General features: G+C 42.7%; 1 protein-coding gene across 3 annotated transcripts in view; it reads left to right on the top strand.

Annotated features, from left to right (window-relative positions):
* LOC119176344 (fatty acid synthase-like) overlaps nucleotides 1-23,798 on the top strand; it is a 220,445-nt gene that overhangs the window by 115,300 nt on the left and 81,347 nt on the right. For all 3 annotated transcript variants that reach the window (XM_075890734.1, XM_075890733.1, XM_075890732.1), the window contains 2 exons: nucleotides 9,339-9,555; nucleotides 11,648-11,902. In XM_075890734.1, the coding sequence (XP_075746849.1) occupies nucleotides 9,339-9,555; nucleotides 11,648-11,902 (472 nt within the window). The remainder of the gene's footprint in view (nucleotides 1-9,338; nucleotides 9,556-11,647; nucleotides 11,903-23,798) is intronic.

The raw sequence follows: 23,798 nt of genomic DNA, 5'->3' as shown, positions 1-23,798 counted from the left end.
GCGTATTAGGAGTGCGCGTGATTACGCATGGAACTACAAACAAATCATGCATCTTCACCTTCACTGTTCAGACACCGATATGGACCGTGATATTATGGCAAGCAATCGGAATGAAATGACCCTAGTAACTTTGTATGACACCGAAAATATGCAAACCTTCACGATTCTGGAGCAAACCTTGGCTGAATTAATCCCTGCGTCAATTACCAGTCATTTAACTTGGCGCACAAACATCATTCAAAGGTAGAGCGAGCCACTGACATGTATTTTGTGCGACGTAGTGACCACTTGACCTGAGAATAATAGCGTTGCGAAGGCGAATCCCCTGTCGCATGCTCTGATCGAAGCAGACGACAAACGCGAGCAGACGACGGCTTGGCCGACAGGCACAGCTTGTTATTGGTTGTGAAGCAATACCCTCTACATCAGCTCACTCCGTGACGTTGCCAAAACACTTCTTTCATCTGGCACGCCTGTCCTGTTCGTCATATCACCCCCCTCGCACATAAGAGAAATTTTTTTCACGCCGTGAAAATAGTGCAAGTATTTTCTAAGAGCTCTCTTACGTGCGGTGCAATTGTCGAAAACAACATGGCGTCGTAAACAGCATATCGGTCGGTGCGACTTTCAGCAAATGCTTCTCGCACGAGTTACTTCAGCGTTTGACCGGATGTGTTGTGATTACAGCAGCTCTTTCAGTGCGTGTGAGCAGTGCGGAAAGCTGTGGCAGTGCAATGGTGTACGGTGAAGTGCAGCGAAGCCTGTGCGTCGGTGTGGTTATCAAGCGGGGATCGGCGTCGATGTATCGACGGCAACTAGCACTCGAGAAGCCTGCAATGTGTGTTTGTGTGCCGGTAACAGTTCGTTCGCTTGACTTTCCAATCTCTCAGTTGGGTGCTGTGCGACATTTCGGATTGACAGCGTTTTGACACGTTACTTGAGTGACTCCAAGTACGTACGGAAACGTATGAACTACGCGCTCGGTTCTTGCTTCGCCACTAGTTAGCCCGTACGCTTCTATTTACTTGAGAGCAATGTACTGTTCGGGAGTAAAACGATGTTCGCTGTGAACAGTGGTGCTGTGTTGACGTTCCAAGACTTGTGAACAAGCTGTGCTCGTGTGACCAAAAATCGAAAGACAGCGTTGATAACTGTTTTTTCCTGCGAAGTTGTGGTGGGGCAGCTTGGCGCTTTTGTTTGTTAAGTCGTCACTTCTCCTTTTTGTGATAACCATAGTCCTAGCGCTGTGATGTGATCAACCAAAACTGCGAGATGCTACATTCTGTTGTGGATCGTGTTACTTTAGAAGCGCGCCTAGACTGTTCTTCGGTAACAACTTGAGAGTTCTATGTGGCAGCGAGAGCCCGTGAACGTCAAGCTTCCCTTCGGCCCCCAAAAAAAGCAAAGATTTCACCGGTGCCTTGCTTTGGATGAAGTTGTAGGCCAATATTGCCTAACTACAGGTTTCCGAGTTCGTCTGGCCATCGTTTTTCACGGCACTAGAGCCTTGACAACAGCCGGTCATGGCCAGTTCTTACACTTTATCAATGGACGTGCACGCCTGGCCAGCCCTTCATTGCTGTCATTGGCAGCTTCCAGTCTGCAGATGCCCTTTGCCTGTTGGCCGTACTTGGTTCCTCATGACACCGACGGCTACTAAATGCTGCCATCGGTGAGTTCACCTTGCAGAACTAAATTTCACCAGTACTATAATTCACGCAGTTCTATAACGTGTGCAAGTTTTTAAGCCCATCAGATGTAATGTTTCTCTATGGTAGGTTGAAGCATGAAAAATATACTACTACTGTTATATACATACATATATTATGAAGCAAATACATAAAAAGGTTTTTGTGATTTGATACAAGTGAGCTCTTGTTTGATTATGAGGTTGGGCCTGTCGATTGACCACGTTTGATAGTTGGAAAGTTAATGTGAATTTATTTTTCAGAAGCCAGGTTGCACTTAAAAAATTTATGTTATTTTGGAAAATTAGTTCTATAGACGATTACGACTGTGCTAGTACTATACTTCAGTAGGACATATATATTGCGGTACGTAAATTTTACATGAGGCTTCAGTTTATATCAAAGTGATTATAGCAGATTTTGGTCACATTAACGAAGGGATAGCTTCCTCAAATAAGTATTAGAAGTGAGTGCTTTAATGATTGTTTTTAAATTTCTCGTTTTTGGCTCTTCACAGATCGCAGAGATTGGTTTGTTAAGGTCCTGTGATTCATCGGTTGAACATTCTGGCACATCAATCCTCATCATTACTTGGAGCACCTGTACAAAAATAGGAAGGACGCGTTCTCCCTAACTATGCAAGCCTATGTCACTGGTGGGACTGTTATCATTCAGCGGATGGGGCGTGGAAGCATGCATGGCAGCCTCATCTGGAAGGACTGCGATCTGCTTGGGAGCTTCGAGCGCACAAAACTGCCTAACGACTGGCTGCAAGGTTAGTTTTTCTTTAATACATACGATTACGTGAACACCACTTACTGTGCACAAATTGAAAACCCAAGCATGGTTGCTTTCAGTGGATACCTGTAATATTCTTACACATAATTCTTATTCAACATTTATAGAACTAAATTGCAAGATAATTGAGAATGTTTAAAGCTGAAAGCCTGCAGCTTATGAATGAAACTACAATAATCTGAGGCTCAAAAGCTTGTGCTTTGAAACGAGCACAAATACTTTGATTCCTTATTGAGCTCTCGAGCTTGTGACTCCCTTTGTGGATCAAGTGCTCTGGAAGGAAATAGCAAGTGGGTGAAAATTGCCAGGCTGTTCACAACTTGTAAGGAGGAAGACCTATTGAAGAAGCTTCAGATGACATAGGGCCAGTAACTGCATCTTTTACCTAATGTAGCTTTTTCTCTCTCAGTGCTGTTGCTTATGTTTCAGCCGAACATGTTCACCACGATTGCATAGTGATATATATTTTTCTAATTATTGTACCTGACCTAAGTATGCATTGTTGATCTGTAAAGGTGACGTTCAGTGTGTTTCAAAGCCATGGCTTCTCATTTCTCAGTCTGTGGCTAGCCTATTTCAGCAGCAGAGCGATGCAGCTATCACACATGCAATCCAAGTCATGGAGCGCTCCTTTGGTGTTCTGTGCAGGACGCAGCATATCCATCCGGCAAGACACTGGTATCAACAATAATGGTGAGTGTTGGTGGCACCTGTAGGAGCCCGTCGTGTTTGTTGCGTATGATAATTTCCCCTGATGAAGTGCATTTTTGAAAGGTTTTCTTCATTTTGAATAATAGATGTCAGCAACAAGCACACTCATAATCCACAAGTTCTTTGGGTCTTCTAGACTGCCCATTTGCTCCCATACGCAGTACGATGAGCTGGCTATGTTAGACAGCCTTAAAGTTAGGAACATTGGCTGTTGCGTTGTAATGCAGTCTAACTTGTATTTCTTAGTGAACTTATTTGTGGTCTGCTTCTCGCACCTAGTGTAAAGTCAAAATAGAAGAAACTTTATTGGCTTTTTATGTCTGGCAGAAGTTTCTTACCTTCATCTATAACATTGTAGTTTTGCTCTTGTATCATAATAAATATATTTTCAGCCTTCACTGTTTGTGTGTGTCTGTGTTGAGGCTTGTCATTGGATTCTGAAAATACAATATCTGTAAATATGAGAACATAATTGATAACTATACACTCTTGCATGTAGCATGGTTGTAACAATGATCTGTATTTTTCTAAGTTCCAGCAGTAACAAGGGGTTTGGTGCTTCACGGTCATGTACAGTGTATCAAGAACAGAGCACAGAAGACCAACAAGTATAAAGGGACTGCCAGTGACTGTTCTCCTGCTCAAAGTTTACAACAGCAGAAAGAGCACATTGTGATGTCAGGAGCAGCTGCTGCTTAACTTCTTAGCAGTGCATTATTCAGCAGTTCATTTGCTTGCATCAAAAATTATTTATATTTTGCATGGAAGATACCAAACTATGACACTAATTCAAAGGCTGCTGTAGTGTTAGTGGGCAAATATTTTTAAGCTGAAGTTTTCAACATGTGTGTTAAGTGCTTGCGTGCTTCTACATTTACATGCCATAAATCACAGCATCCATGGTCACCAATGGTAACTGTGTCTGCATTCTTTGTAGTACAAGAAGTAAAGCCATGGATGCAGTAATTATGTACTTAGTCGATGTAATCCTTCAGTGTACACTCATTTGTATAGCACCAATGATGCCATGAGTGTATAAGCTCTGGGAAGTGAATCTATGTGGATTACTTTATTTGGAAGGAAGTAGATCATCACTACTCTTAGTATATCTTAACAGAAGATTTTAGTGCTTGGGTATTATCCCACTGCCTGTCCGTCCTTCAACAGTCTACTTATCTACTGTGTAAGTGTAACTTTTTAAATGTATACTTTGCTCAAATAGGTTTGTTCATAATGTAATGCAAGTGACTTATCATCTATGCAGCTCTACTCAGACTAGAAATAAAAGTACATATTTTTATATGTAGCTATACCATGCATTCACTTGTGTTTTTCTAGGTGACTGTACAATTGTTTAGCCCTACAAAAGTGCTGGTATACTCTAATATTGAATCTGGCATCTTAAGATAGTTTGTTAGTGGAAGTAAGAATGTGTTTACAATCAATATTACTATCCTCAGATGAACTGGGGAAACTCTGTGGAAATTTATTTACATTTTTTGAACTTTGTGAAGGCAAATGTTGTTATGTTCTTTTATTGTGGTCCCTGCTTCATGCAAATGACACATAATTACTTTGCAGTGGCATAGTATTAGTTGTTATTTTACACATATGTGCTGAACAACATCGCAGTTGAGGCCAGCAGCAAGACATACATGCAGTGCACTGGAGCATCACCTCACATAGTGTACAGTCTTTGCCCACCAGTAAACTCAATATTTTTCAAGCAGACTAATAGACAGCTGTATGGGAACTGTGTTGATGTGCAAACTTTGAAGTCTTCTTGAGGAGTGTTTTTCATCATTTTTGTCCAAGTGAAGTAGCTACTCAAGGCCACAACTGGTGGGAATGTGGTGGTTTCCTCTCTCCAAAAGCACTCTTACCAGCTGCCTCAATGTTAGCATGGGGTGAATTCACAAACTGGAAAAATAATTGGTCTTTGTTTTCTTGGCCGAAAGAGTCGCTTCCACCGTTGAGCCACCACGAAGCGCCAGAATAGAAACTTTTAGCTAAATAAAATTGATTCTACTTTTGAGAAGTGTTTTGGGGAAACGAAATGGCACCTATAGCTGTCAATATAAACACTGTTTGCACCAAGGAGCTTAGTAGCTTATAATTGTATTATTCATGTTTTGTCTAAAATTTACTCGTGCTGTGCCAACTTTCAGCCCAAGTGTCCTAACATGCTTTGTTAGTGGGTTATGAATGAGCCAAGCTTTGTAAATAAACAGAGTGATATTGCAGACATGTACAAAATATTTGTGCACAGCCCTTTTCTTTAGCATGACATTGTCAAGTGCTTTATTCTTGTGTTTTTTATAAAAACTGCTTGTCACTGGGCAGCAGCAGAAAACGATGCATCAAGCTTTTGCGAGATAATTCGAGAAACACCGTGTTCAGACATAACAGTGCCGGTGGATATCCCTCGTAAGTTACTTTCCTTAGTATATTCAAAATGAGTGTATTAGAATTGTTGTTTTATAGCCATTCATTTTAATATTTACATATGAGTGTGTGTATTTATGTATGTATTGGTGTACATATGTATATGTGTGTGTGCGTATATGTATGTATGTATGTATGTATGTATGTATGTATGTATGTATGTATGTATGTATGTATGTATGTATGTATGTATGTATGTATGTATGTATGTATGTATGTATGTACGTACGTATGTATGTATGTATGTATGTACGTACGTACGTACGTACGTATGTATGTATGTATGTATGTATGTATGTATGTATGTATCTTTTAAATGAGAATCCGTTTATCATTGGTGAGTAAGTTTGGTAATGATTTGGCTGAATTTGTTTCTAGTTATTTCTCTTTTGAGCCATTATACATTTCAATTTTTTTTGTACTGCATAAAAATAAATTTAACCTTACACAGAATATGTGTGTTCGAAGAAGTTTCATTTACCAACCTACAGTCATGGGCGAGAAATTGGGTAAAATGGAGCGAACCTGCGAAGATTAGTTTCGAGCATAGTTACTCTACATGGCATATCTCGTACACATTGCGTTGGTTGAATATGTCGATCTCAACCTTTCAATTTTAATCAGAATAAGCAAGCTATCACCCGTGGTTGTATATGTGTGTGATATTTATGCATACTGTGATACCGGTTCGCAATTACAATTAAGGTCACAAACCTAGTCAAGCTAAATACACGAATTTTGTCCATGCACCTTTCATCTGCACTGGAACTGTTGTTAATAAAAAATAAACTTCAGTTTAGAAATTTATTCTAGTAACCAAAAGCAGGGTATCTCTTTATCACACAAATCAAATTGCCATTGTTCTGTTCCATTCTGGACAATAGGAGACCCTCTCAGCAGAACTCGATTACCTGCTATAGTTCATTTTAACCATTGACAGCGACATTACACTAAAGCGTGCAGCATGACAAACAGCGGGAGAAAAGACACAAACTAATCACTCTGTTTGCGTCAGCTCTAACTGTCCGTGCTCTTTGGTCTTGCTGCATGTGATGATGCCCACCAAATTAGCACGAAAGCGTGTCCCTACAAAGGCAGTCAACTTGGCTGCCATGTGTAGATTTTCTTCAAAACACCGTGAAGACTGATTGCTGGTCGAATATCCAAAGACGTGAAAAGTAATATACCAGGTATAATATTGGTATTTCAGCACTGGACACTTTTGCGATAATAGAGGATGGAGGAGAAAATTATGAACCCTCAATTGTTTAATTTTTGAAGGAGCACAGTACAGCGCTTTTAGGTCAAAAGGGGAGTGAAAGAAGCAAGTGCGAAAGCCTACTTCTCAAAAAACTAGTACCCGCCCCCACGCATAATGTCAGGCCGAGCAACCTCTTGAAAAAAAAAGTGCTCAGTGATTCTGCGAATCGAACCAAGTACCTCCTAGATTGTAGTTGAGCGCTGTAACCGCTCGTCCACTGCAGCAGTGTTTGTGTTCGCCCTATTGCTGATATATCGTCATTCCTTCGATTGAAGCCAAATGCAAAAACGTCCCGTGAAACTTCGTCAAAAATAGAAAAAATAGTTAGAATGCGTTTTCCCAAGGTTACTAGAAGATAGAAACCGCCACGTGTGACTATATAACCGTGCGCTATTTATTCTTGTACATTACTGTCATGACGTTGGGATAGCCGGCTCTAACGTACGCTACCTTCTCATAGTTTGCCAAATATAGATAAGAAAATAAAAATATATATCGGCCTGTGACAACGCTAATCAACTATTATGAGTTCACTGTCACTAGTGTCACTTTCACTAGGTGAATGCTCAGTTTGCTTCCAATATCGTTATTTAGGAAAGTTTTGGCTCATTAACTCAACTCTCTTAATTAGCATTGATTCTCCCACCTAAGGACAGTCACACATCATCTCGCTTTCTGAGTGGCTGTCCCTCCCATATAACGCGTACTCCATTTTTTTATGCTCTCCGAGCATAACCTGACGTCTCCCTGACGTCTGCTGGGCCAGAAAATTGTCTTTATTATCTATCAATTTTAAGCTTTCGCGAAGCCGAAACGAGAGTCTCTCTCTCTCTCTCTCTTCATTCTCTTCGCACGTGTGATAACGTCTCTCGACCTCAAGACTCGTATACACGTCCCTTGCTTTGTTTGCGCGCTCAAACAACGCTGGACGAAATATTTGTACCGTGTTTTGTGAAAAGCGTTAGCACTGAGACACCTCCCGACGAGTCTCCCTGATTTTACGTAGACATATACCTAAGCGCAAGCGTATGCACGTTCTCGCATTCCGGCTTTATAAAAACGCTGCGGTGCATAGAACCAGCGAAATTGCGCTCACAATTTCATTTGATTACTGCTGTTATCTATTTCCGCACAATTCGTCTGCAGGCACGAAAGTCGCTCATGTGCCTTGTAATAAGAATATTGTAACAAAGGCTACCTTTGACTATAGGTACAAAACACCCTTACGTTTACCACTATACCGTGCTAGATTGCACCGAATTGGTTAAGTAGTAGCGCAGCTTCAATGAAATGTAAGGTAACTGGTCGCGTTAAATAGGGGAAGACATTCGAGGCACATTTTCAAACATTGCATGCATCGATTTATGTGTGGTTTCATTTATGTGGTACACCTCGAGTGTTGTTTACTTGTACTTGGCGAGATAGTGCATGGATTGCTCGGTGACTTAAGGCCATCGAGCAATTATTTTTTTAGCTACAGTCGTTAAATAAAGGCGAGTGCTTGGCTTTGCACAGCCCACCAAAACGTCTATTACAACGTGCGCGGCATCCCGTGAGCGCTGTAGCAGACGCTCGCGGAACTGAAACTTAGACGCAGCAAATCATTGGCTATCATCGTATACTCTCGATGCTAGACGCTTTGCGTGCTACCTTGATATTATCGGCACACACTTCTTTCTTTCCTTGTCGTTTCATCGGCTATCGTGTGTCCTCCTTGCCCTCTTAAGTGCTGAATAAGTTAAATTCATACCCGCGCTATAGTAATCCCTCCAGATAAGAGAACTTTTGGCTAAGAAAATGCGTAGCTGAAGAGAAAGCTTTGTGAATTCGGCCCCAGATCTGCATGAAGCTTACTTATACCGTATATAAGTTATGCTGTAAAAGAAGCCCTTGCTCTTCTACTTGGACCCAAAAGGGTCAATGAATATCTCTTTTGTCAGTATTCTGTCGTTCATTTTCACAATTAGTCTTTGCTGGAATGAAAATATTTCAGTAAGTGCTCATGTTTTCGGAAGCATAGGCAGAACTTTTTTTACTCGAGGAGAAGGGGCACCCCCTTTGAAATGGTCATACCCCGCTCTATATTCCAGGTCAAAAAATTAGTCGGGAGGCGCAGCCCACTGTACCACCTTGACTTGCAGTATCATGGTATATTTTCTTCGTTTACAACTGTTGATGAAACAGAGAAAGATGAGGCAAGCATGTGGGTGGCTTCATGGAGTAGTGTGTGGTACGTTTGATGGATCGAATACAGCCACGTAATTTGGCATTTATTACAATATTAGTCCCGAAAACAGCCCAACCATACTGAAATTAATGTGCAAAACTATTCAAAAGTATTAAAAAATAAATCTGGTTTCGTTTTGTGGCTAATGTGGGAGCGTATACATCCTTGTAATTGTAGAAAATTAAACAGTAGTGCATTTTCTGTCCAGCTCTCGGAGGAAGTGGTTGAGGTTGGTCTGGAAGACCTCGAAGAAAATGCGTACTTGGCCGGGCATAAGATTCATGGCCGGATTGTATTCCCGGCGACTGGTTACATTATGATGGCCTGGAAGTCCTTGGCGAAGCGCTTTGGGAAGCCATTCGACGAAATTCCAGTGATATTAGAAGACTTGAAATTTCATCGGGTTGTCATTCTGCCTAAAACAGGTCAGTCTACAATGAGTGGCTTTTTGAGCGTAAGGATCAGCTCCTATACACTTGTGTGATGCGAAGGGCAAAGGGCGGTCCTATTCACCTATGTGATGAAAGTTTTGATTAAAAATGGAGTTGTAGGCACTAATGTTATAAGACTACTACCAATAAACGCGGAATTTTGCAGACGCGCTAATGAAGTTTCTGAGAATGTGCTGGCTTCAAGCAACGATTGGCCTTGTCGCATGCAAGCATTAGTAAAACACGAGCGCTGGACACGTGAGACTGTGACATAGCAAGCAATTGGAGAATGGCGTACGAACACCTTTGCGTTAGCGTTTAGCAGGCGTAATCAACTCGGGCACCCATCTAATACTAAAAAAGAGCGTACGTAACCATGCAGTGCTAATGGTGAGAAGCATGCTCTAAATCTGCTAATGAAAATTCATAGGGCTATATTGAATTCGTCCCTGATTGGGGCATAGGTCTACATTTAATTATACAAAAATTACGATACTTCACAATGCCAAATTTTATTCCAGACTCATAACTTAAAAGCCGATAAGTCGAGGCAAGCAACTTACAGCAAAACACAGTTCATCAGCTTTCTGTGGCATACCAAGGGTTTCAAGTAGTATTATGAAGTCTTGGTTTGGAAGCGCAATATTAGGCCCGAGGAACTAGCAGCCGACAGCTACGATAAATGAACCAAGATGATGATCCTATGCGACAACGATGAGGATGCATGAGCAGCACATGATAAGTATGATAATGTATAGATGAAAAGGATGGGTATACTAAATGCCCATCCTTTTTGAAAGGCTTTTAGAAGTAATTTTGAAAGTTCGTTAGACTAGAGATTGGGTTGCATTTCCCTGGGTATATACACTACAGAAGCCACAGCCCTGAAATACAGCGTACCTTTATTATGTTCGTCTTCAAAGTAGACAAAGGTGTATCATCCCGGCTTTTTAAAACGTCTACTCTCAGCCACACAAATCCTAGAGTGCGCTCTTATTTTTACATTTGATGCCTAATTAAACTTGTAATAGGCCTTCGGTGTTAATATTGGCAGTGTCTATACGAGTGGTGTAAGACAATAATCACCACGTGACACCGTCACATACGACCTCTTCGCTTTGTCAAATGTGGGCCGACCATGGACGCTATGCAATACCGAAACCATCTGAGGTACGGACCGCTTTCATTCGTCCGATCCCCAATGCAGTGCAAAACCTGGTTGAGTGAACGTTCGTTGCAGGTTAGGATCCCTGACGGCGGCAAGTTGTGTTTGCTGCCACTTTACTTTCTTCAGATTACAATTACTACAATACACATAAAACACCTAAATTAACGTGACCAATACATTCCTTGGCTTCATCGCGTGTTTTATTAAGGTTGTGTCTAAAAAGAAACGAGCCCTCAAAATTCTCTCGCTTCATTTATTCATAGTGAAGGTCTCGTTCCGGCAAACTTTATGCCTTCAGGCGGTATCCTAGGGCTTGGTGCTTACTGGTACGTATGGGAATTATTCACGCGCTACGTGACGCCTTGAGAGCATTCACCGTGGGGCCTACGAGTAGTGCTGTCTAATACTGTCACGTTTGCATGCAAACCAATATTCTAGAAGTGTATGAAGGCACGATCTGCCACCATGGATGTGTCATATAATTGGACGCCTAATCCCAAAGTGGCTAGTTCAGACCCTGCCAGCAACAAGTCGTCTTTTCGTCCGCTTTACAAGTAACGGTGCCAGTATGGCTGCTTTATTTGCTGGTTTTCATGGAGGTTGTGTCAAAAAAAAAAAAAGAAACACGCCCTCAAGATTTCCTTTCTGCATTTATTATGAGTATATGTGTTTTCGTTTAGCAGGTATTTAAGAAGAAATTTCGACAGTGGTGTCGTTATAGACCTCTTTTGAATATATGACAATCTAAGAGCTTTTGATGAGCGTAAGTCCTTGGCTTCCCGAGATAAATAACAATAATGTCGTGAAATTTCTCCAATTAAAAACTTGTAGAAGGGATAGATACACGTATATAAACTGTTTTCTGGGTACAGGTATATATCCAAAACTTACAAATCTTTTTTTTTCGGCTTTATAAAGGTACCATGCGATATCTGGTGAACATTATGCGGGCTTCGGGAGAGTTCGAGATCTCCGAGGGAGGCACGAGGGTCGCCAGTGGCAACATTCGTATGGCGGAGGAGAACGAAAAGAACCTTGGATTAGGGTCACTGACTTCATCCACCGAAACGCTGAACTACGAGCTTGATGCCGAAGACATCTACAAGGACCTTCGGCTACGTGGCTTCGAGTATCACGGCGCTTTCGTGGGCATACACAAGGCTGACATGTATAGTATGTACTGTTATATATTATATCACTCCTGGTCTACATTTCCAAAATTGATAATTTATATGTTCCTGCAGACACACTATAGAGATTAACCAACCATTACCTAAGATCATCTACAATTTAATGAATAGTTCGATATCAATATACTCTCCCGGCATTTTCATCATGCTCGTTCACGGACACATAATTTCTCAACAGTGTGACATCTGTGTCACGGCATCTTTTCTTTCACTTTTTCCACATAATGGAAAAATGCATAAAAAACACGCTTCAGACATGCCCAACAATAAACAAAAGGGCAAATGACAGGCCTGAATATATCATGTGAGCCTTATTTCCTTGTTAGACTTCTGTTCCCTCTACATTCCAAGAAAGTACTGTGCTCGCTATATTCCATTTTTACTTATTCCAGATCATATTTACTGTTGAGTATCAACAACTCTATACATACTGCTGCTTTCAAATGCGAAGCATTTCTTAGCAAACTTCGGTGACTTTGAGCGTATCTATCTATCTATCTATCTATCTATCTATCTATCTAGACGCCTACGACTTTTAGCTCTCCTGGCCGTTTCGATAATGGTATTGATACCAAACTTCGTATGACATCACATGACTGTATGAGAAACATATTTGACTAGTCACAACATGAAACTCATGACATGTATGGCATGAATGTCATGATTTACATGTCATGGTCCTGAAGCTCTGGCGGTGGTTTCGTTCACATGGCATGCTGCAAAACTAGTATCGTATGACATGATTGCATGGTGAACACAAGCGACCGACCCCAACTTGAAGATCATGACGTGCGTGTCATGTAACAACATGACTACATACCACGCTCATTATGCGCTCACGGCCGTTTCGCTAGCGTCGCATATACCAAAGTTGGTATTGCAATACGTGAATGGATGACGAAGGTACCATACTAGTGCAACCATGATAATCATGAGATGCGTGTCATGTAACAACATGACTACTTGATACGCTCATGATGCGCTCGCGGTCGCTTCGCTAGCTTCACATGTACTAAACTCGGTATAACGCGGCGCGAACGGGCGACATTGGTAAGTGACACTTCCAGAGATGATAATCACGACATGCGTGTCATGTAACAACATGTCTACATGCCACACTCATGATGTGCTCGCAGCCGTTTCGCTAGATTCACATATGCCAAATTTTGTATTACTTGACGTCAATGGGTGAAGAAGATATGTTACTGGTGAAAACATGATAATCTTAAGAATCGTGTCATGTGAGAACATGACTAAATGCCACAGTCAAGGTGTCAATACATTTCGACGTTATGTGGTGCGCGTGCTCACCGGCGTTCATTTCGTCGCGTCATGCCGGCGTTGCCACGCCAGGCGCCGGTCTTGCCATATGCTCGCTGGTGCGCGCCGCGCTGCATTGCTTTGACGCGTGCACGTTTCAGCGCGTCCGGCATCCCTCCGTCACGGAAAGAGGAAGACGCAGTGTTGTCTGGGTAACGCATCGGCGCGAAACGCAGCATGTCGCCTTTCGCGCCGGTTGCCGATGGGCAGCGCCGACGTACGCTGGTAGCGCCTGGCGCCAGACGATAGAGTGCTCGCATTTCGATAACGTAGCGTCGCTGTGCCCAGCGTGCGCGCACGTCAACGCTACATTGAAGTATATTGGGCCCTTCATGATGCGCTCACCACCGTTTTGCTAGCTCCGCATATAGCAAATTAGATGTAACGGGACGTCAATAGATGACGAATTATATGACTGGTGCTAACATGATAATCCTGACACGCGTGTCATGTAAGAACATGACAAGATACCACGCTCATAGCGTGCTCGCGGCCGTTCCATTAGCTCCACGTATACTAAATTTGGTATCACGTGACAAGAATAGATGATGAAGGTAGACGACTCATCCAAACATGGTAATCATGACACGGAAGTCATGTACGGCAGCATTTACCTCTACCTCGTTACGTTGGCTTGACTTTAAACTGACATATCAACACTTTTTATTCGTGCTTCACGTATAGATTCCCACTGTGCGTGTGATCTGCCATTTTTTCTATTTTCTTACAAACTTGACGCAAACATTGTATGGCAAAGCTACTTCGGCTACTTCTAGCTTGAGTTATCGTTCCTTTGCAAGCCCACTAAACGGCAACCCTGGTTTAAAATAGGTTTTCGCCATGTTCTGAATGCAGCAGGCGATGCGTCGCTGTTAAAGGCTGCTATAGGTAATCCATACATGCATAGGCATTTCCACTTAGGCAGCCACCACAGCATCCACAGTTTTAGTCCGACCAATCCCAGGCGATCACCAACCACTTCATAATCTCCATTGAACAATCTAATGGACCGTGCGGAAAACATTTACTCTATACAATGGTTGCTTCACCATCTGAATTGTGCATTGAGGGCTCGCAACTTCCGCAGTCAAGTTTACATTCGTACCCGGCGTTGTTCTACTGCCCGGCTAAGGTTTTGGTAATGTCTTCTGGTGAAGTGCTATAATACTGCAGGACACGTTTTTACGCGTACGCGCTGAATTTCTATAATTGAAAACAATGCGTACTTTTGTCCCCAAAGAGCAAGCAACCTGCGTGGCCAACGAGATCTGCATCGTTCGAGCTAAGCGACCACATAGTGCGAGCTTAGAAAGTCCTTCATAATGATCTGAACGCCAGCGCTTTGCCACTATACCTACAAATTTACCGAGGTAGTGCCCCCTATACGTTTTTTTTTCATGAAACTCTTTCGTCAAGCAATGGTAGTACTTCATGCGCTTTTCAAAGCTGCCGCCATGCTCCAACACTGTGTCACATTGGACATCGTATGCGTACAGCAACTCTTCCATGACGCGAGATGAGCTCACAGTTATGGTGTGTTGTGTTCAAGTGCTGCACTGTTTTGTTGAGTTACCTGAAGTGTTTGGGGGGGGGGGCGTAAGGGAATGACCAGGAATGCACCTTTCATCGAGTAATGTGAAAAATTCAAGATATGCCGGCTAAGGACCTTTACAGCTTTGAAATAATGAATTACACATGTTTGCTCTAAACAGTTTGACGCTTCGCATATTATCATTGGCTACGCTTTGAATATCGATGGCGACGTTGCGTAACCGAAACATTAGAGGTCGACAATGAAGTGAAGCTTCGTCCAAGAATTGCTCAGCTTTTAAGTGTGAAGTATTTATTAGTGAACTTCGGTCACTTTGGCCTTATCTATCTATCTATCTATCTATCTATCTATCTATCTATCTATCTATCTATCTATCTATCTATCTATCTATCTATCTATCTATCTATCTATCTATCTATCTATGTATCTATTTATCTAAACTCCTACGACTTTTAGCTCTCTTCGCCGTTTTGTTAATGGTATCTATACCAAAATTGGTATGGCATAGCATAACATTATAACGAACATAAGTGACTACTCAAAACCTGAAAATCATGAAATGTATGTCATGAATGTCATACTTTACATTTCAGAGTCTTGCTGCTATGCAGGTGGTTTCATTGACACGAAAAATCGCAGAACTAGTATGACGTGATATGACTGCATTGCGTTCATAGATGACAGACACTAAAGTGGAAATCATGTCAGGCATGTTATGTAAGACATGCCTACACGCCATACTCATGATGCACTCGAAGTCGTTTCACTGCCTTCACACATATCAAATTTCGTATAACTTGACGTGAACGAATGACGAAGGTAAATGACACGACGAAGGTAAATGACACGAAGGTAAATGACACGGTAAATGACACAGAACTATGGCCAGTGCGGGAACGTAACCTCAAGAGGCATCGACACTGCCTGATCCATTGTTCTCCAGCGCCCTGCGAACCCCGAAGCCATTCCACGGTGACCCTTACAACAATATCGATGACTGGCTTGACGACTACAACCGTTGCGCCGGCGTCAACGAGTGGAACTAGCACCGAAATCTTCGGTATATTTACTTTTACGTCTAGGAGTCTGCACAAGTTTGGTTCGGAAACCGTGAAGCCGCTATGACAACCTGACGAGAGTTTTGCAACCAGTTGCGGAATACTCTTCGAAGCTCTGAACAGAAGGAGCAAACAGAACGGCTTTTCGATTCCCGAAATCAGAGCCCGAACAAGAGTTTTGCCATGTTCGTTGAGGACATGTCGCGGCTGTTCAGGCGAGCTGACTCCTGATTGATGGAAGAGAAGGTGCGCCTACTGATGCGGAGGGCGAAGGAGCAGTTGTTCGCTGGACCCTTCCACCACTCCACATTTAATAGTGCTACCCTCTCTGCACAGTATCGAATTTCCTACACGAAGCCACGAATACGGAGGGAATGCTAAGGCCGCGTGCGTCTCAGTATGAGCGTCCTGGCAGTCTTTCATCAGTGTCATCAGCCCTGGCAACACCTGATCTCACAACTATAAGAGACCTGACGATGCTCGTGTGCAGTATCGTGCGCGGGGACCATCAAGCCATCTATATGCTGGCCAACCTTAAGAACCCTTTAGGGCACCTCGCGAGGTGGAGCTTGTGCCTTCAAGAAATTGACGTAGCAGTCGTCTACAAGTCGGGCCGAAGGCAAACTGATGCCGATTGCCTTTCGTGCGCTCCCCTCGCATTGACATCGAGCGATCATGATACCGACGGCCCTTTTGTTTGCGCAGTCATTGAATCTGACTTAGCCAAATAACGGCGGCATGATTCAGACCTTCGACAAATAATCAAATATCTGGAAGGCCGCAGATCGAGTTCACCCCTGGGATTAGCACGTTCAAGGTCCTTTTGTCTCCGCAACGACATCCTCTACAAAAAGAACTTAGAACCTTATGCGACTGAATACCTGCTCGTCGTTGCACTAGAGCTACGCGCTGACAGTTTATCTGCCTGCCAGGACAAGCCATTCTACGACCACCTAAGATACACACGTACCCTTGTCCGGATTCGGACTCACTACTACTGGCCAAAGCTCACCCAGGATGCCAGCATTACGTTAAAACGTATAAACATTGCCAGCGCCGTAAAGCCCCGCCTTTACGCCCTGATGGTTTAATGCTGCCTATTGCGCCACCATCACAATCGTTTGAACAAATCTGCACGGACTTCCTTGGGCTCTTCCCAAGTAACATGATGACTGGATCGTGGTCGCTACTGACTATTTAACAAGGTACTTGAAAGAAAAGTCCTACAACGAAGCACTGCCAATGAGATTGCGTATTTTTTCATGTACAACATCGTCCTCCGCCATGGAGCCAACAGCTGTTATCACTGACCGCGAATAAGCCTTTACAACCCAACTGATGCTAGACGTCATGAGGCTTAGTGATACAGCTCATCGCAAAACGACAGCATTCCATCCACTAACCAATGTTCTAACAGAGAGATTAAACAAGACGCTCGCTGAGATGTTGGTTTTATTACGACGACCGCGATAACAAAAACTTCGATGAAATTTCGCCTTACCCAAGTTTTGCTTGACACACTGCGGTTCAAGAGCCTACAGGTTTCACTTTTTTCCTGTTGCCTCACGGTCAAGAAACAATTACGATGCTGGATGCCATGCTCTTATCTGACATGACCGATACTCCGACTGATGCGAATGACTTTATCCGGCTCGCCAACGCAGCAAGCCAGCTTGGATCCGAAAACAACAATGCATCGACTCACTGAGGTACAACTCTCCTCATCGCCATGTTATTTGCAAGCCCAATAAGTTGATGTGGCTGTGGATTCCCGTTTGCCAAAGGGGCCACTAGGAAAAGTTCCTTTACCGCTACTTCGGTCCTTATAGATAACTACGACGCCTCACAGATGTCAACTACGAAGTCTTGCTTGAAGACACTGCTCGGCAATCTCGACATTCGAAGCAGACGGACATTTTTCTTGTGTAACCCATGAAGCCATACTACCCCCAAATCACCTCACATCGCTTCATCACGCGTCTTTGGCGTGTATGCTATTACTTTCACTTCTAACCGGCATTGAGCATCAGGGCGGTACTTTGTTTTGGAAGGGGGTTTGTCATGGGCATGGAACGAGATTGAGCCATGCCAATGCGTGTGACAAGAAGAAGACTGGTTGTTGCGCTCGTGGTCTTAGTGCCTGGTTTGGCTCGCCATACAGTGCTGGTGCTCCTGTGAACGGACGCTGTGTTCTACCTGTAATCACGTGACAATTTGATTTTGAGAGGCGCCGTAGTGAAGGGCTCCGGAAATTTTGACCACCTGGGGTCCTTTAACGTGCAATCAAATCTGAGCACGTGGGCCTACAGCATTTTCATCTCCATCGAAAATGCAGCCGCCGCAGCCGGGATTTCATCCCGCGACCTGAAGGTCAGCATCCGAGTAGCTTAGCCACTAGACCACAGCGTCAGGGCGATTGTAGCTGAGAGCATCTTCCAGCAATTCTTGAGCAATTCAGGTCTTATGTCATTCTGTTATGGTGATCAGCAAGTTGTGAATTGGTACGAGTGCTCTCTTCTTCTTCTTCCTTGTTTTATACCACAAATTTTTACACCACGTACCAAGTAGCACAAAAGCTCCATTTGGCCTGTTATTTAGGAGATAATCATTTAGCCGTGGCAAACCACAACAATACGACATCAGGATTAGTAAAGCATTACGCTCATTAGAACATTCGCCAAATGCATCAAAAATAAATATAGTAAGACACAGGGCAGCTAGCTAAAAGGGGCAATTTCATGCGCCGAACGAATAGCTATGAAACTCTTCCTTCCTGACATGCATCAGTCAGTCTGTTGCGAGGCGCCGCAATGATGAATTGGGCTCAGTGATGAGGCCCGAAGCTAAAAAAAAAAAAGATTCGCTCATCTCCCGCTAAACGAAAATAGGCATAGATGCGAATGAGTGGGCGCTAAGGTTAGAAGAATTAGAGTTAAAGTTAGAAGAGTTAGACGCGCTTGGCACTTCTTGTAGCAGATTCGGCCTCTTTGTGGTTATGCGCTTCAAAAGTACTAAGTGAAAATTTTGTTCCTTCAAACTGCAATAGTTATTAAGTCAAGAAAACTGCCTCTTTCTTGCTTCTGGACACGCAATTCGAACGATTCGCTTCCACGGTGAAACCTTCTAAGTTTTCTGAACTTGATACATGTTTTCTTTATTACGACGAGCATGCCCGATGTACCTGTCAGAGCGATTGTGTCCGAAAAAGACACGTCACAAAACATTGTTTCTAGGTACCTGCAGAACAATATCGAGTGTATTTCTATCTCGCATTCATTTCATGTGAGCATTTTCGAAGCTGTGGTTCAGTTTCTGAGCACTAATACTTTTAGCTGCCGCAGCGCTTTTAGTATAGATATTGAGGACTTGTACTATTCGAAACCACGAGAAAAGCTGATGGCAAGCGTTAAAGGCTGCATCAGGCAGCCATATAGATGAACATTTTTTGCACACTTTTTCCGGAACTGTGCAACTTCGGTTTATAGTTTTCGAGAATTACTTTACTTTCATTGAAATCAATTTTTGTGGTTTTGAGGAGTAATATTCATGTTCAGATATCGAGACTATGCATTGGCTCTTCAGTAGCTCCGATTTCAGCTAAAATTATTCTGGGCTATCACGATGTGTCAATTTGAAAGCATTTGTCAGCACTCGAGTTCGCGTATTGAGATACGTTGATAATGTTATTGTGTTCACTACCTCCTTAAATTTCACGCAAGGTGTTGTGGATGTTTTCACGCAAGGTGTTGTGGAAGAAACAGGCATGGCACTAAACCTTTGTTTTGAACTGCTGCGTTAAAAAATTTCATTTTCTAGATATTACCTTGGTCTTCAAACCCCAGCATGTTTGCTGGTATTACTGTGCTAGATCCGTAAAACCTATACTATTTTGGAGGTCGAGTCACTAAAAGCTGGTCAAAAAGAGAATGATTGACACTTGTTTGGACTTTGCCTTGAAAACGGCCTACCAAAACAAAATAAAGATTAGCTTCGGCAATCAAGTAAGTAAACTAAAACAAGCATGGTATCCTCATTATGTCATCACATTCGTGTGTAACAACATGATTAGCAGCCATAATTCTAGTGGGAACCAGTTGAACTGATGTGGTGGGAGGACTAAAAATATATAGTATAGCAGTAATTCGTTATCTTCATTGAACGTCACATGAACTAAAGCAACTTGGTAATAGGTACAAAGATGATGTTTTTTTTTTGTAGGAAAAAAATAAACTGCAGTATATCTGTTGCGCATGCGCAGATAATTTCTACAAGGTCGTATAAAACAGAGAAAATGTTTGTAGACTGCTCAATGGGCGTCGTTCACATGGTCCCATTTGGCTGTGGTGAAGTGTACATTAGCTAGTCGGGAAGGTGCATGAATGTTCCTCTTAGAGAGCACGATTCATCTCTGAAATCCTCAGGGGTGTCGCAAGTAGAGTGCGGCTGCTATCTTATTTTTCAAGGCAGTGAAGTCTTTTCTTGAAGTAACAATCGACTAAATCTTGAGGTGACGGAAGGTTCCATAATAGAAAAAAAGCTGATCAGTGTGCGAGCCAACCTTCGGTTTTGGTTATACAGCAAGGAGTTTGCCTTTTTAAATTATGTTTCCCGGTAATATTTCAGCTTTTCTTAACTGACTGTTTTTGTGTTGACACGATTGCACTTTTAGCCTTTACATGCATTCGTTGATCTTTATTCGTGCCCCGCGCTGTGGTTTAGCTGCTAAGGTATTCGGCTGCTGACCCGCAGGTCGAGGGATCGAATCCCGGCTGCGGCGGCTCCATTTCTGATGGAGGCGGAGATGTAGGCCCGTGTGCTCAGATTTGGGTGCACGTTAAAGAACCCCAGGTGGTCGAAATTTCCGGAGCCCTCCACTACGCTGTCTCTCATGGTGGTTTTTTGACGTTAAACCCCACATATCTATCTATCTATTTATATATCTATCTATCTCTCTATATATCTATCCATCTAAACTCCTACGACTTTTAGCTCTCTTCGCCGTTTTGTTAATGGTATCTATACCAAAATTTGTATGGCATAGCATAACATTATAACGAACATAAGTGACTATAGTCATAACCTGAAAATCATAAAATGTATGTCATGAATGTCATACTTTACATTTCATAGTCTTGCTGCTATGGAGGTGGTTTCATTGACACGACATATTGCAGAACTAGTATGACCTTACATGACTGCATTGCGTTCATAGATGACAGACACTAAAGTGGAAATCATGTCAGGCATGTTATGTAAGACATGCCTACACGCCATACTCATGATGCACTCGAGGTCGTTTCACTGCCTTCACACATATAAAATTGTGTATAACGTGACGTGAACGAATGACGAAGGTAAATGACACGTCCAAACATAATAATCATGACATGCGTCCCATGTGAAACTTGCCTACATACTACGCTAGCAGTGAGCTCACGGCCGTGTCGCTAAATTCGAAATTCTCAAATTTGCCATCAGGTGGACTAAATATTCTACGAGCGTAAATGACACTCGCTAAATTCGAAATTCTCAAATTTGCCATCAGGTGGACTAAATAGTCTACGAGCGTAAATGACACGTGCAATCATGATGATCTTGATATGCGTGTCATGTAAAACATAATTACATGCTACACTCTTCGCTCGCTCGCGGCCCTTTCGATAGCTCCACATATGCCAAATTTGGTAGAACGTGACGTAAATGGACGATGAAGAAAAGTTGCACGTACAAACATGATAATTATGACAAGCGTGTTATGTAAAACAAGAACAAATGCTTCGCTCAGAGCGTTCTCGCCGCTCTTTCGCTAGCTTCAGCTTCACGTATACCAAATTTGGTATTACGTGACTTGAGTGAACGACAAACATAAATTCCAAGCGCAAACAATATAATCATGAATTGGAAGTCATGTACGGCATAATTCACGTCCACTTTGTAATGTTGGGCTCAGCTTAAAGTGACATATCCACCTTCCTCCTTCGTGCTTCACATATCATCGGTTGCCACTGCACGCGGGATCTGCCAATTGTTTTCAACCTATTTGATAAAGCTCAAACCTTCATCTCATCCAGGCAGAGTTTGTTGCAGGAGCCAGTGTCACGAATATGTATTAGGATCACTTGTGGTTCCAAGCAAGACTCCTAGCAGAGAAAATTGTCTGTTTATAGTACTGCTTCAACTGCAGATAGTAGGTGTGTAGGTCACATGTTTATGCCATCACTTTGTTGAGTTTGTCCTAAGACGTTGGCTACTGGGATCCATCTTTTACCTCGTCCTATTGTTATCAAAATAATTCTTCAGCCTTGCAGCGAAACTGCGACTCTTTACACCGATGCAACGGACATGGCAGGAACTAGTTGGCGATGGAACCATGAGCAGAAATGATGATCCCAGCAGTCGCGCATATACTGCTCAGGCCAGCGTTTGTAGACATTTTTTTTTGTTTCCGAACTTCCACTATGCCTTCTCGGAGCAAGTGGCCGGCTGCAGTTCTCACCACCGCGGCACTACAGTTGAAGTTTGAGGCAAGCAAACGAGGGTCATCTGCTACTGCTAGGCGTGGTGTAGCTGGTGTGCAGCGTTCACAGAATGATTTTATGTCAAGAGCACCACATCACAACTTCTTGATTTAGGCAAAAGGAGTATAACGCAGGCCTAGACGTGTGGTTTGCGTCTTCCCGGGGTGCCTGTAGAAATAATAGCTCGCGTAATCGTAGTTCTAGGCGAGCTATTGTCGATAAAAGAGTCGTTTTACTGCAATGTAACTTATTGTTCTTTCGGGTTGTAGAAACAAACTTTGTAGCTCATTTGTATTAGCGACGTCTCAATTAGGTCTCGGTAAAGGCTGTGACTAATCTACTTCCAGCTTAGTTGTTGAACAGCTATTTTTCTAAGTCTTAGCATAAAGATCATCAACGCTGTGCCCACTAACTTTGTGCAGTGATAAGCCCCTCGGCGGTTGGTACACTAAAGGAAGTTGAAACCGAAGCATTGACGTAAGGCTTCAGTCACACTTAAAACCCAACTTAACTGACGCTATTTCTCTGTTTAGCTGGCATAAATCAGTGCGCTTTCTTCTTCTGGAGCATTCAAATTTGTGGGGTCTATCAGTGGATAATGCTTGGAATCATTCAAACAAAAAATGCAAATTTTGTCAAAAGACGTACACATCAGTGCATTGACACAAGAACACGTGCTATGATCACACACAAGTCACGAACATTCGAACTTCACACAAGTTTTATTAGCTTCCTGTAACATTTTGGGCTTGTTAGCAGCAAACAAAGCAAAAGCCAATCTGTTGTGCACCCATTTGGTGATACTGCTTCTCGAGGCATGATGGACCTACTATAAATGGACACCTTTTGCACTACAGGTACATCTTCAACAAGGTCATTCACAGCGCTGGGGACGCAGTCTTCAAGCGGCGGTGACATAGATCAAGCGTTCCCTTTATGCGCCGATTCCAATATGCATTTTGTTCTTGGACGTTTTTATCATTTTTTCAGTGTTTTCGCTAAAATAACACAAAACACACATACGTCGTCAGCACCCGTTCTGCCCACACAGTCCTTGTGTTATGAATATTTTTCACGAAGCACTTTCTTCGTTTGCTCTGCCAACAGGCGGACAGCCGAGGCAAGGCTACAAAGAGCACAGTATATATGACCGCCTTTATATCCTTTAGTAACCACACTGTAATACCTAAAAGTAATTTTTTAGTGATTTTCTGGTCGCCGAAACTATGTAGATCAAATTCTCGCGGATCACACGGTGAAGATGCAGTAGATGTTTTTTGAATTCTGTGGATAGAAGACCATTAGTACCGGAGGTTTTTCAGCCTCCTCCGGAACCGCCAAACTCTAGTTTCAGGGAGGTTGACGTGAAGCGCATTTTTTTTTCAATCGACCATAAAAACAGGAGTCCTCCGAAGGAGCGATTACCTGTTT

This window comes from Rhipicephalus microplus, chromosome 3 (genome assembly GCF_043290135.1).
Source record: "Rhipicephalus microplus isolate Deutch F79 chromosome 3, USDA_Rmic, whole genome shotgun sequence".
Taxonomy (NCBI): Eukaryota; Metazoa; Arthropoda; class Arachnida; order Ixodida; family Ixodidae; genus Rhipicephalus; species Rhipicephalus microplus.
Note: the sequence above shows the minus strand (reverse complement) of the source record. Positions and strands in the feature narration are given on the sequence as shown.